Source organism: Carcharodon carcharias, chromosome 7 (genome assembly GCF_017639515.1).
Source record: "Carcharodon carcharias isolate sCarCar2 chromosome 7, sCarCar2.pri, whole genome shotgun sequence".
NCBI lineage: Eukaryota > Metazoa > Chordata > Chondrichthyes > Lamniformes > Lamnidae > Carcharodon > Carcharodon carcharias.
This window is the reverse complement of record NC_054473.1, coordinates 116,114,851-116,129,446: the sequence shown is the minus strand read 5'-3', so window position 1 is coordinate 116,129,446 and position 14,596 is coordinate 116,114,851. Positions and strand designations below refer to the sequence as shown.

Sequence of the window (14,596 nt, the reverse complement as noted above, 5' to 3'; positions counted from 1 at the left end):
TGTGGCGACCAGAACTGCACACAGTACTCCAGCTGTGGCCTCACCAAGGTTCTAGACGACTCCAACATGACCTCCCTTCTTTTGTAATCTATGCCTCGATTGATAAAGGCAAGTGCCCCATATGCCTTCTTCACCACCCCACTAACATGCCCCTCCGCCTTCAGAGATCTATGGACACACACGCCAAGGTCCCTTTGTTCCTCAGAACTTCCTAGTTCATGCCGTTCATTGAATACTTCCTTGTCAAATTACTCCTTCCAAAATGTATCATCTCACACTTTTCAGTGTTAAATTCCATCTGCCACTTATCTGCCCATTTGATCATCCGTCAAAACTTCCTGTAGCCCAAGACGCTCAACCTCATTGTTAACCACCCGGCCAATCTTTGTGTCATCTGCTTTGTTTTGTTTTTGGCTTCGGCCAGTTCTTCTGAATTGCTTTCCAGTCGGTCAGTGTCTTTCCTCTACAAAGCACCTTTGGTATTTTATTATAAAAACCCAGTACAGATCCAGGATGTTGCTGAGCTTTGAGAAAGAATCAGGATGGGAGAACAGGAGAGCATGATTATAAAACAACCGAAATGTGGCACAAGGGATGACTTTTCCACACGAAGAGTATCTGCCTTATAGAAAGAAGGTAGTGAAGGAATTTCTGTGCTTGCACAAGACCTTATCATATCACAACATCTAAATCAAACTCACTTCTTGAAGTGCAGTGTCTCGACCACGTAGAGGCATTTCCTTAAAGTGGTCCATGAGCTAAGAGTTTGTGTGTGTATATAGCACCCTTTTAATTTATGAGTGGTCAATTTAAAGGTAACCCTGCAGACAAGCTTTAGTCTTAAATAAGATAAAGGTTAGTTTATCCCCAAAACTACTGCTGATAGTTACTTAGGTAAAAGTGAAAAAGTCATTAACTAAAATACAGATACAAATATTAAAAGCAGATAAAATTTAAAAAAAAACACTTAAGGATGAGATTTCAAATCAGGCTCTGTGAGATATCATTGCAGGCCCATTGCTTGAATTGCTCCTTTCCAAAATGAAGGGGTTGAAACCTGAGATTCAGTTTAGCATCTGCGATGGTTTCTGCAGTTAATTATTTAGAGATTTGCCTTCTCAGGTGGACTCAGCAGGTCAGCAGGTTCCTGGGAGAAAGAGAGGTTTCCTATTCCTCACTAATTCTGCAGTTATAGCACTTGCCTGGACTTTTTTGGCAAAACAGCAATCAATTACCTTCCTCTTTGTCCTCCCTTGATCAAGAACCCTCTCTTAAGTTTTTTCTCAGAGTTCTTCCTCAGGTTCCGCACACTAAAATGGCTGTTTTCAGCCTGTTTTATTACAACCAAAGCAAAATGGCTGCTATTATGTTAATTTTGACGAAGCATTGTTCCACCAGACAAAAAAGTTGATTATGTTGAGGTCCTTTGAAGTTCTTCAGAAATAAAAAGGTTTTTTTTCACATCTTTTAGAATGGAAAGCCCTTGGGGGGGGGGGGGGGGTTGGTTGGGGGGGAGGGGGGGTGGTCTTTGCATTTTTAAGGGCTTTCATAGCCAGCATTAGAGGTATAAGTCTGACCAGGTTTGAATAAACACCAGAAGGTGCCATGTAGTCTGTCCATACTTCCTTTTGAAAAAGGCTTTAAACCTCAATGTAAAGGTTTGAAAACAGAAATGTACCTTTAAAACTGATGTCCTTAAAATCTGTAATATCATGATTCATGACAGTAGCAATTGTTGATATCTAGACACGTACAATAATCCTTCCACATCAGTAACCTTCTGCTAACAGTATTAAGCCAAATGACCAGTTAATCTAATTGGTTTAGGGAAAAATATTCAGCCAAGTACCAGAAAACTCTATACACTTCTTCAGTGCCTTGCCGTGTTACCTAATATACAGAAAATGGTATCAATAAATATTATAAGGTATTCACAGCAATGAAGGAGGCCACTCTGCCCAACTGGTCCAGACTAATGAGTTGCTACAGTACATCAAGACAGTACACACTGCAGCCAGTGTTGGAGGGAGTGGTGCAACACAGCACTCAGCAATCTCAATTCTCTCATTACAAAAAGGAGAGTTAACATCGTTGAGTTAACACAACACATTTGATTTCATCCTAAAATCTATAAAGCTGAAAGCAATTTTGCTTTTATGACCATGCCGTGTTATCTGGGTAACTGCAGGCTTTGAACAGCCTTTGTTAGACCCAGTTTGTTGTCAATATTTATCTAGTGGCAGTTATGATAGACAGTTGAAAACAGGTCAAGATTCTGGAATGCCCTTCATAATCACACCGTGGGATTACCTTTACCACACAGACTGCAGCTAGTCAAGAAGGCCACTCACAATCACATTCTGAAGGGCGGCTAGAGATGCACAACATATGATGGCCTTTCCCAATGAAACCCATATGTGTATATTTAATATATTTTTTAAAAGTACAGGGCCAGTGTTGCAAATGGCTAGGAATGAATTCATCAGGTTTTTCTGGTAAAAAGATATGTGGGGATGGGAGAGAGTCACTTTAAAAATTCAAAACCAATTAAAGTAAATTATGCAGTTTTGTAAAGAACGGTCATGAAAACATTAGGAGCTTGAAATAAATCTGGCTCTTCCGCCCCCACCCCTGAAACCACAACGTCCCCACCCCCTTTCTAACGCTCTTTACATTTCAGTTTCTTTAGTATTTCTCTGCTCTGAAACCATGACATACGTTATGGGATATTGTTATGCCCACCATCAACTAAAATGGAATAATTTAACGCAAACAAACTGAGTGTGAACTCTGCGTGCCTCAAACTCTGATGTTACGCATCCCTGATTTCCCTCGATCCACCATTGGTGGCCATGTCTTCATCTGCCTAGGTCCTAAGCTCTGGAATTCTCTCCCTAAACCTCTTTGAATTTCTCTCCTCCTTTAAGATGCTCCTTAAACCTCCACCTCTTTGACCAAGCTTTCAGTCTTATGTCCTGCTATCTCCTAATACCAGAAAACTCTATACTCTTCTTCAGTGCCTTGCCGTGTTACCTAATATACAGAAAATGGTATCAATAAATATTACAAGATTATATCAATAAATATATCAATAAATATCCACAGCTCGGTGTCAAATTTTGTCTGGTCACGATCCTGTGAAGCACCTTGCAAAGGTGCTGTGAAGCACTTTATTATGTTAAAGATGCTGTATAAATGCACGCTGTAGCTTATTGTTGTGGTATGAGACAGTGCAATGCCAATCACCTCCATGACTGAAGTTTGAACCCCATTCTAAACCATCAGCGAAAAATCTCATCATTTACTTTCTGGTGATGAAGGTCTCAACTCAACCCTTATCACACTTGATACAATACAAACTGGCACAGATCCCAGTGGCATCATCGGTTTTCCCCCAAGTGGACACATAATGGAGCTTAAGTAGCTACCCGTCGCTGCCGGGAGGGTAACCAATTCCAGTCATATCCTACCCTGGGCAAGATTGCACATAAGCGGATTGCAGAGATGAACCACCCAGATGTGAGATGCTCTCATTTTGCTCCCTGTCCCACCTCCAAATCTCTCTCCATGAGATCGGGAAAATTTTGATCTTGGCTTCTAGTTGAAGTGACTGATGTCACATTGTGTCATTTACAGCATCAAGTTATTGGCGATACAGGAGGTACTTCATGAAGATGCTTTAGATAAGGTAATTCCTACCGATTTGCTTTATTGAGTCTTACTGAGTTTTCATTGCTAACGCAGGGAAGTCTTCAGAATCACAGAATGGCTGTAGCAAAGAAGGAGGCTATTCAGCCCACCTTGTGCATGCTGGCTGTCTGTAAGAGCAATTTACCTAGTGCCACTTCCTGGCCTTCTCCCTATAGCTCTGCGTGTTCTCCCTTTTCAGTTAGTAATCCAGCTCCCTCTTAAATGCCTCAATTGACCCTGCCTCCTCCACAGTCTTAGGCAATGCCTTCCAGATCCAAGCGACTCACTGCACAAAAAAGTTTTTCCTCCTGTCGCCGATGCTTCTTTTGCCAATTACCTTAAATCTGCGCTTTCTGGTCTCGATTCTTCAAGAATGGAAACAGTTTTTCTCATACCTCCTCTGTCCAGATCCCTCATGATTTGGTATGCTCCTGTCAAATCTCCTATCAACCTTCTCTTCTCCAAGGAAAACTGTCGCAACCTCACCAATCTACCTACATAACTGAAGTTCCTCATCCCTGGAACCTTGCATGTCAAAATACAGCTTACTCATTTTAAAGGGGAATTTTCCTCAGGGTAATTTCTGCCAGTTAAGTCTTTATTTTTTTTCACTACTTGCTTTCCCCCAAGGCTCTGGCCATTCTGTACAAGCTAACACAAATGTAATTTTCTATTCAGAGCTTCTCAGTATTGGTGGTGGGATGTGGCTGAGGTCATGAGGTATGACCTTACGGTCAAGCATTCCTGTTATTCGAGGGTTAATAAGTAGTAGTCACATGTTGCACTGAACCTTGACCTGCTGAGCGTTTGCAGATTTTCTATTTGAAATGTGCAATGTTCAATAAACAGTGATGAATATCACGCAAGGCAAACGCACAATCAGGAGGTAGCCAGTTTGCTCACCCCTTGTTCACTGAGAGATTTATTCACAAAGTAAATTAAATCTGGTTTCAAAGCCATCCAAATCATTATCCCTATAAATCAAAAGAAAGTAGGAATTTCAGGAGTTCCGAGATGTGGGGGATGTTGGGAGCCGGAGTCACAGTACTTGGTCAAATCCAGCCTGGGAGGCCCATACTGTTCAGGCCTCACTCTCAGGTCCCACTGCAGCATGCCCATTGTGAGAAATGGGCTGGCTCACACACTGAGATGGACCGCAGATTGGGACTATGAGAGGGAGGGAATCTGGAGGAGGGAGAAAAAAGACAATCTGGAGCCTCAACCCAGCTGGTTGGGGGTGGGGCGAGGTGTTGGGAGGAGTGGAAGAAGGGAAAGAATCCTGGGATTGGCAGGTGTGGTACAGGTGTGGCTGGGTAGGAAGAGCAACGGGGGTGAGGTAACCCAGGGAGGCACAATCCAGGGCAAGGAAATCTTGAGTGGGAGGAGATTTGGGATTAAAGCAATCCAGAATATGTGAGGGAGAAGCAATCCAGAGGTTGAAGTTGGAGAGGGGACTCAAACGCTCCCACAGTGGGATGGATATTTTTTGTTACTCCCATTAGACCATAAAACTAAAAAAGGGAAATGCAATCTTGGAGCCCTTTACTCAGTAATCTGATACATCAGGAACTCACGATTTCTGTAAATTTGTGAGGACAGATTGAGAGTTTATATATCTGGATCTCCTTGGGACTCCAGGATATGCATTAAGTGGACCCCAAAAGCAAGAAGCTTGGGCATTTTCTTGCTTAAGGTGTTGGTAAATATTTCCAAAATAACCTTCTGTCAACTGAGTGAGTGACAGAGTGGAAGGAGTGGGCTTGATCGACCGAGTGACCTTTTCCAGTTTAACATCTTCTCCTGGTATGTTTTACACAAACTCTCCACAGCCACCTCGTCAGTCACTTCCAATGCACATTCCTTCCATCCTAATCTTTGGTTGGAATAAATTTAGCTCCTTTGATCTTTCACCTCAGTCACCTAAGATTTGCAATCCATTAGTTAACCTCAGATGGCTTAATTAAACAAATATCTGGCTGGAATGCAGTTTATTCAGTGTGGCTTCTGAATGTGCTCTCTCTCCTTATGATTAACTGGATTCCAAGCATGTGTCACACTGGTGCCAAATACAGATGTGAATATTTATAACGCCTTTGAATATTTGTACAATGTTGACCTAACCTGTTCTCTGTCACAGGTGCATGTTGCTTCTGTTTTGCCTTCTTCAGTAAATCATGGCTGCAGTGGGACCTAAAACTGTAGCACTCACTGCTTATGTAAATATTTCAATCAGCGTGGCTCAAAGAGAGACAAAGAGGGAGAGAGACAAGTGTGAATCTGTCAATTCAGCATTCCCTACACCGTGAAAGTGCAGATCAGGAAATTCTGCACTCTGGGCCTGTGAATTTTCCCAACAAGAATGCAAATTTTCCTGATATGTGCTCCCAGTGTGTGCCCAAAGCACTAAAGTAGGAACTTCAAGACTCCACTGTACATGTCTATTGATACCGCCAACTACTTGCTGGGGGTAGTGCAATTCCATAGGCAACACTCTGGCATCTTGGTCAATGTTCTTCCTGAGGCAGCCTCTCTGTTGAGTCACAGGCAGCTTATTGCACTGTGAGAAGAAATACAGACATGCCTGGTACTGCGCTTGATGCCCACATGCGTTCAGGAGCAATCTTTGGCAAATGACCAGGAGTGTGAAGGGAAAGCCTTCCCTCTCTCAGGAAAATGGACGTGAGTCGCAGCAACCTACAGCTGAGATCTGCAAACTCCGCTCAGACCAACAAACCCAGAACCTTCCTGGCCTGAGTGACTCATACGATATGGGGCAGTCTGCTCACAAACTGGGGCACAAGGGATGCCAGACAGCACAATCTGGAGTTTGCAAATGGTTAAAGAACAAATACCATCAGTGACTCACAGAAGCCGAGGGAGCTCCTCCCTGCACAGTCATCAGGAGCCATTGATCCAGAAAGCCTTCCCTGACCTTCTGTAAATAATTCCTGCAGTTCCTGTTCCAAGGCTCTCATAATAAACAGTGTACTTCCTGCAACTCAGCTCCAGCAGGTTGCCCTGGAGTGACTACCAGGCTTAGGGAGGGAGATGGGGGAGTCCCATCTGTGAGTCTCTTTTTCTGTTTTTTCACTGGATCCCTTATGAGTCTGTTCAGGTTCAGTTTCCCTGTTTATTTTGCAGGTTTTTTTTCCAAAACCAGGTTCAGTCCATTTCAAAATTTAAAACAAATGTCTGGCCACAACGAGGCTATTGAACTGAGGTTTTTTTCACATGGACTGACATAATGTAGGAAGTTCCCATCCAAGAAGGAGTCCCTTTAATGAAGGCTATTAAAGCATTTACACAAGTGATACATCTTGGTAGGAAGAATAAGGAAAAATAATATAAAATAAAGGGTACAATTGTAAAGCAGATGCATAAACAGGGGGTCTGAGGGTAGATGTGCACATATCACTGAGGACGGCAGGACAGGTTGAGAAAGCGGTTAATAAGGCATATGGGATCGTGGGCCTTTATAAATAGAGGTTTAGAACACAAAGCAAGGAAGCTATAATGAAACATTATAAAACACTGGTTCAGTTTCAGCTGAAGTATTGATTCCAATTCTGGGCATCACATTTTTAGGAAGGTTGTGAAGGCATTGGAGAGGGTGCAGATAAGATTTATAAGAATGGCTCCAGGGTTTAGAGACTTCATTTATGTGCATAGATTGGCAAAACTGGGACTGTTCTCCTTAGAGTAGAAAAGAGATAGGATAGAGGTATTCAAAATCATGAGAAGCCTAGGCATATAGGGAAAAAATGTTCCCATTGACAGGTTGAAAACCAGAGGACAGATATATACGGTCATTGGCAAAAGAACCAGAGGCAATAGGAGGAACATTTTTTTTTACTCATTGAGTGGGTAGGATCTGGAATGTGCTGCCTGAGATCGAATTTGCTTCAAACGCAATTGCTGCTTTCAGAGGGGAAATAGATAATTATTTGACAAGCAGGGCTACTGGGAAGAGGCATGGAAGCAGAACTAGCTTATTAGCTCTTACAGAGAGCCAGCATGAACATGATGGGCTGAATGGCCTCCAGAGTTGTTAGCATTCTATGATCCTATGACATGATGCTGCAATATATTGGAACCTGAACCATCAAGCCACTGAGTGACAGTCCATCACTCACATTTGTAAGCCCTCCTTCTTCTACTTTTGCTACATGATGAACCTTAGTCTTGTTGCCACTGAGTGTAGACCAGGTACTTCCACCCATGAAGAGGCAGGAATTACCAGGTTTATGCCACTTGCTTGGTTTTCCCATCAACTCAGCCCCTTGCCCATTGCGATTGGTTACAAAACCTGAAGCGTACAGGCCTTGGAGAAATTCGCTTTCCAGTCCTATTGCCATGAATTGTGAAAATGGGACAGGGCCAGAGAGGGACGGAGAGAAGAAAAATGTACTAGTTTCACCCTCAACGACAGAGAAAATTATCAAGAGTAGATGGATCTGCCATTGATTAGACAGGAGAAATTTGGTGGATTAGTACCCGTCACTGATTGGACTGGAGGGATTTGGTGTATTAGTACCCGTCACTGATTGGACTGGAGGGATTTGGTGGATTAGTACCCGTCATTGATTGGACAGGAGGGATTTGGTGGTTCAATACCTGTCGATGGTAGGCTGGACATCCCTGCAGGAGTTCCTCAGTGTGGTGACCTCTGCCCAGTCATTTTCAGCTGCTTCATCAATGGCCTTCCCTCCATCATGAGATAAGAACTTGGAATGTTCGCTGATGATTATGTAGTGCTCAGTACCATTCGCAACTCCTCACATGTTGAAGCCGTCCGTGTCCATGTGCAGCAAGACCTGAACAACTTTCAGGCTTGGGCTGATAAGTGAAAAGTAACATTCACGCCACACAAGTGCCAGGCAATGAACATCTCCAACAAGAGAGAATCTAACCAACCCCCTTCGACATTCAACAGCATAATTGTCACTGAAACCCCCTATCAACATCCTGGGGTTACCATTGACCAGAAATTGAACTGGACCAGCCATATAAATACTGTGACTCCAGGAATAGGTCAGAGATTGGGAATCCTGCAGCGAGTAATTCACCTCATGGCTTCCCAAACCCTGTCCACCATCTACAAGACACAAGTCAGGAGTCTGGATGAGTGCAGCTTCAATATAACTCAGGAAGCTTGACACCATTCAGGGCAAAGCAGCCTGCTTGATTGGCACCCCATCCACCAACTTAAACATTTGCTCTGTCCACCTGAGTACAGTGGCAGCAGTGTGTACCATCTACAAGATGCAGTGCAGCAGCTTGCCAAGGCTCCTCCAACAGCACTTTCCAAATTCATGGCTTCTACCACCTAGAAGGACAAGGGCAGCAAGTGCAAAGGAACACGACCACCTGCAAGTTCCCCTCCAAGCCACACACCATCTTGATTTAGAAGGATATTGCTGAGTCAAAATTGTGGAACTCTCTTGCCCTCGGAACTGTGGGTGTACCTACACCACATGGACTGAAGTGATTCAAGAGGCAGCTCACCCCCACCTTCTTGAAGCCAATTAGAGATGGGCAATAAATGCTGGCTGAAGCAGTGATGCCCACATCCCGTAAATGAATAAAAAATGGAAGGATTTGGTGGGTCAGTACCCAGTGATGATTGGGCAGAAGGGATTTAGTGAGTCAGTACCCGGCGGCGATTGGACAGGAGGGATTTGGTGGGTCAGTACCCAGCAATGATTGGGCAGAAGGGATTTGGTGGGTCAGTACCCAGCGATGTTTTGACAGAAGGGATTTGGTGGGTCAGTACCCAGCGATGATTGGGCAGAAGGGATTTGGTGGGTCAGTACCCAGCGGTATTTGCGCAGGAGGGGTTTTGTGGGTCAGTGCTTGTTGATGATTGGACAGGAAGGATTTGGAAGTACCTGGAAGTTTGGCTCAGTTGATAGCGTACTTGCTTCCATATTGGACAGTTTTGAGTATTTAACCTGGGCTAACACTCTGCACCATGACTGACAATCACTGTGCTGGAGATCCCATTCTTGGATTAAAGTTAAACCAAGGGCTTACCTGGTCTCTTGGGTGTATGTTAGCTGATTTGATTTGAGCAGTGGGTTCTCCCACTGAATTAACCCGTATTCATCCCTTAAACCACCTATACTAGCACCTAAAGCACTGCCTAAAGGAGATTCAAAGGGTCATTCATTTCCCTGCTGTTTATGGGAACCCACTGTGGGCAAAATAATGGGTTGTACTTGACAGTATAACAGTGACTGTGCTTGAAATGAATCGTATGTGAAGCGTTTTGAAATGCTTACCACAGATTTGACAAGAAGTCCCAGAAATAAAAGTCTTTCTTCTTCACTTACCCATCAGGTTACTGTGCCCTTTAACACCTCCACCAGTAGAGGGTGTCAGGTAAGCACCATCACATTACTAACCTGCTCCAATGCTTCATTTCCCCAGATATGCCTGGAGCTTGAGAAACCCACAATTGTTACAGTGCAAGAATGGAAAGGGGACCGTGGCAGGTGGAAGTATGTTGTGTTAGATACCTCACTAGGACAAGGAAAACAGGTAAATTCGCAAGGAAAATAATTTACATAAATTATCAATCCCACTTTAAACAAATAGCAACATATACAGTGCCTTTAACATAGCAGAACATCTCAAGGCATTTCACAGGAGCATTAACAGACAAACATTCACACCGAGCCTCACAAGTAAGTATTAGAATTGGTGACCAAAAGCTCCATTGAAGAGGTAGCTTTTAATGGAGAAGGGAGAAGTGGAGAATTTTACGGAGGAAATTCCAGAGCTTGACAGAGGCCAGAATTGAGGAGTGCAGAGATATTAAGAGGGATGAGATGGGGCAAAGCCATGGGGGGATAGACCATAATCTCTGATTCAACAGCAATCAGTGACACTATTTTATTTGTTTATGGGATGCGGGCATCGCTGGCTAGGTCAGCATTTATTATAGAAATGGAAGACTTAATTGGTTTTATCCTGAAATCATATAACTTTTAAACACTGTAAAAGCCAAAATATTGGTTACATTTGGGACAAGTAGATAATAGATGCAAAAAAATGTCACTTGGGATCCTTGGTTTTATAAACAGGAGTTGTAGAGAACAAAGGCCAAAGAGGTGATAGTAAGCCTGTGTAACACATTGGTTCATCTGGACTTATAATACTGGGACAGAATTTCTATGATTCTTTTGATTTTCTACCTTCACCTCAGTGTGGATCAGCAGAAACTCAGAAGATATATACCTGCTCCCCCAGGGCTCACTAATCTTCAACCAAAGTTACAGTTGGAAAGTGAAAGAGCTGCTCTGAAAATTGTTTTGAGTTGTTGAGAGATGGAATGTTCTACTAGAAACAGGAGTGGAAATACAGACTGGAATGTTTTGTTTTGGAAAGGGAAGCAGATAAATTATTTGAAAAATGAAAATGTAAAAGTGCATGAGGAAAGAGGAGAACAATGGACCCAAGTGAATGTCGCTTTCAGAGAGCTGGAATAGGAATGATGGGTTAAAGGCTGTCTTTCTGTATGGTAAAGTTCTATGATTCTGTTAACAATCCAATATTTTTGGGTACTTTGTGCAAATTTCTCGCTCAATGACTGTTTACTCAAGAAATACAAATCAGATTCAATGTCCCAAACACAAAGCACAAGAGGATAGATTATTTCCTCTGGTGGGGAGGCTATGACAAGTGATCATTGCTTTAAAACAGTTGCTGAGCGAGTGAAGAGAGGCAAGGAGAAACTTCCATGTTTGTCGCTTTCTGGTTGCACTTTTCCTTCCTCCACGCTTCCTCATAGCAGCTTAGCTCAGTTGGTTTAAGGGTTGATGGTGCATGAAATGCTTTGCCACAGAGATCATTGCATCATTTAACGAAAGAGTAGGTACACAGTTGAAACGGAGGAAGATAAAGGACTACAGTGGAAGAAAAGAGTGGTGAGAGTAGTTTTAGATTACTCTAGCAAATTATTGACATAGTTAGGATAAGCTGAATGAAAGAAAGAACATTTATAATATAAAGACAGAAAATGCTGGAAATACTCATCAGGCCTGGCAGCATCTGTGGAAAGAGAAACAGAGTTAATGTTTCGAGTCCAATATGACTCTTTTTTGGAACAAAAGAGAAGTAGGAATTTGCACTGTTGATATAGTAGGAGAGGAGCAGGTGGAGCAAAAGTGAAGGTCAGGATAAGTTAGAAAGCGGGGAAAATAAAATGACAAGGATGTCATGGAATACGGGGGTGGTAATGATAGTATTAAAGACACAAAGCTTGCTCAAAATAAGTGTTAATAGCAGAATAAAGGTGAACACTGTCTGAAAGCAAAATGTATGTATCTTCCTTTTGAGCTTTTACCTCCACGATTCTAATCTCCATTTAGGTATGCCTGATCTTACTTTGCTATCTTAATTTGATGTAATAGGTTTTGTTAATTGCATATTAATTATCTTTAATTTTATGCAGGTGGTGGGTATTACTTGGGGCTTCAGTTATACCCCTGTAGGTAGGAACAGACTGAAACGGTGGTTGTCAGGTCAGGAGGTACATGTTTGTAATGTCTATCTCTGTAAATAAATGCTTATAAAAGATTGGCTCCTGTTCTATCCTGCACCACCTGGCCTTTTGCAATATAACAGGTTTACCTTATCTAATTTTACTCCAAGACTTGATCACAAAAAAATCAAAGCTGACACTTCAGTGCAGTACTGAGGGAGTGCTGTCTTTCAGATAAGCTATCAAATCAAGGCCCTGTATGCCCTCTCAGTTGGTCAAAAAACAATCTAATGACACTATTTTGAAGGAGAGCAAGGGAGTTACCCCTAGTGTCTTGGCCAATGTTTATCCCTCAATCAACAACTTGGTCATATCACTTGCAGTTTGTGGGACAGAATTTCTACGGTTCTCTTGATATCCTACCTTAACTTCAGTGTGAATCAGCAGAAACCTTGAAGATATATATCTGCTCTCCCAGGACTCTTCCAGAAACACAAGCTGGAAGAGACCTTTTTTTTTGGAATGAGAAGCAGATAAATTATTTGAAAAATAAAAATGTAGAAGTGCATGAGGAAAGGACAGGACAATGGACCTGTGTGCAACTTGACTGCTGTGTATCCTCCATTACAATGGTGATTAAACTTCTAAAGTACATCATTGGCTGTAAAGTACTATGGCATATCCTGTGGTTGTGCAAGACACTATACAAATGTAAATCTTTCTTTTTATTTAGTATTTAATAAATTTAGATGAGGCCTCTCATTATCAGCCTCTTCCTGTGCTGCTGACTGACTATTTTTTTTTCCATGTAAAAGGAAACGTGGATTTTAATCTGGGAAAGTCTCCACACAGAACTTATGCAAATCCAACTCCTAAATAATAATTCCAAAGTAGCGTGCAATACAATTACTGAGTCTAAGTTTCTAACTACACCCCAGATCTCTGAGCCCTACTTTGTGCAATGCCACCTGAGTACAATTCATTTTGATATTTTTCTTTTAAAGGAAAGCGCGAACGTTTCATTTATGTTCCCAAACTTCCCACAGGATGTAGAACGGGTGGCTTTCCTTTGGGACACTAACTCAGGCCTCAAGCTGGACCGGGCCGTCAACCTAGAGAAGCTGTTAGAGCAGGACAATGGACACCAGCCATATAGTCAGCCTTTGCTAGGGCGTTTCAAGGTAAGATATGGCTGAAAAGGCTTGGCTGCTTTTTAAGGCCATTTCTGTCAAATTGTACATCAAGGAATGGGGAAGGGAGGGTGTAGCATAGAGTCTCCCTGAGCAATCTCCCTATCTTGTCCACCCTAGATCATCACAAGACCAGAGGATAGGGGCTGGTGCAGAAAAACAAGGCCTATATTTTGACAGCTTTCTGAGGATCTATGTGTGTCTTATTTATCCCTTACTGCTCACCCTTTCCTTCCTTCCTTCTACCCTCTGGACAGTGTCAACTTAGTTCAGCTGACTGTCATTTCAAGTCCCGCTTCAGACACACAGTCCAAGCTGTCACACTTATTGCAGCTCTGATACAAGTGCTTTCCTTTGGTTGATCCCATGAAACTGGGGCCCTGTTCTGGTGATTCAGGTGAATGGACCACATGAAGAGGAGTTGGGAGCTCACCCTGTGTTCTGGCCAACACTCCTTCATCAAGTAGCACCACCATAAACCGATTAATTGGTCACCCATCATGTTTCTGTTTGTAGTACCTTCGCAAATGTTAAGGGAAGATGAGATATGTTTCCTCTGTTCTATAGCAGCTCCTTTGACCTTGGTTCTATACCTCCTGTGGCTCAGTTAGGACATTTTCAACCTTAGCTCAGAATCAGAACAGAAAGCTAAATTTCAACCCTTACAGCCTATCACCAAGGCTGCTTACAAAGAATTACAAAGAAAATACAGCACATATCAGGCCATTCAGCCCAAACATTTCATGCAGGTCTTTATGCTCCTTCTCCCACCCTTCCTCGAATAACCCCATCAGCATAACCCTCTAATATTATCTCCCTCATATGCTTATCTAGCTTCTACTTAAATGCATCAATACCAGAAGCCTCAACCGCTCCCTGTGATAGCAGGTTCCTCATTCTCACCATTCTCTGAGTAAAGGAGTTTCTTCCCAATTCTCTATTAGATTTCTAGGTGGCTATCTTATATTGAGGGCCTCTAGGGATAAAAAAAAGTCTAGGGATAAAAAATGAATAAATAAAACTATAAGAACAGAACTAAGGGGCACAGTTTTAAAATAAGGGGTCTCCCATTTAGGATGGAGATGAGAAGGCATTTCTTCTCAAGATGTCGTTAGATTTCGGAATTCTTTTCCACAGAGAGCAGTGAAGACTCTGCCATTGAGTATATTTGAGGTGAAGTTAGGCAGATTTTTTGAGGGGCAAGGGAATCAAGGGTTGTGGGGAGCAGGAA

At 42.6% G+C, this 14,596-nt stretch overlaps 1 protein-coding gene across 4 annotated transcripts in view; it reads left to right on the top strand.

Moving 5' to 3' along the window:
• The window catches only part of LOC121279642 (endonuclease/exonuclease/phosphatase family domain-containing protein 1-like), a 43,306-nt gene that overhangs the window by 17,811 nt on the left and 10,899 nt on the right, over window positions 1–14,596 (top strand). For all 4 annotated transcript variants that reach the window (XM_041190839.1, XM_041190840.1, XM_041190838.1 and 1 more), the window contains exons 3-5: window positions 3,637–3,688; window positions 10,120–10,230; window positions 13,222–13,356. In XM_041190839.1, coding sequence (XP_041046773.1) covers window positions 3,637–3,688; window positions 10,120–10,230; window positions 13,222–13,356 — 298 coding nt within the window. The remainder of the gene's footprint in view (window positions 1–3,636; window positions 3,689–10,119; window positions 10,231–13,221; window positions 13,357–14,596) is intronic.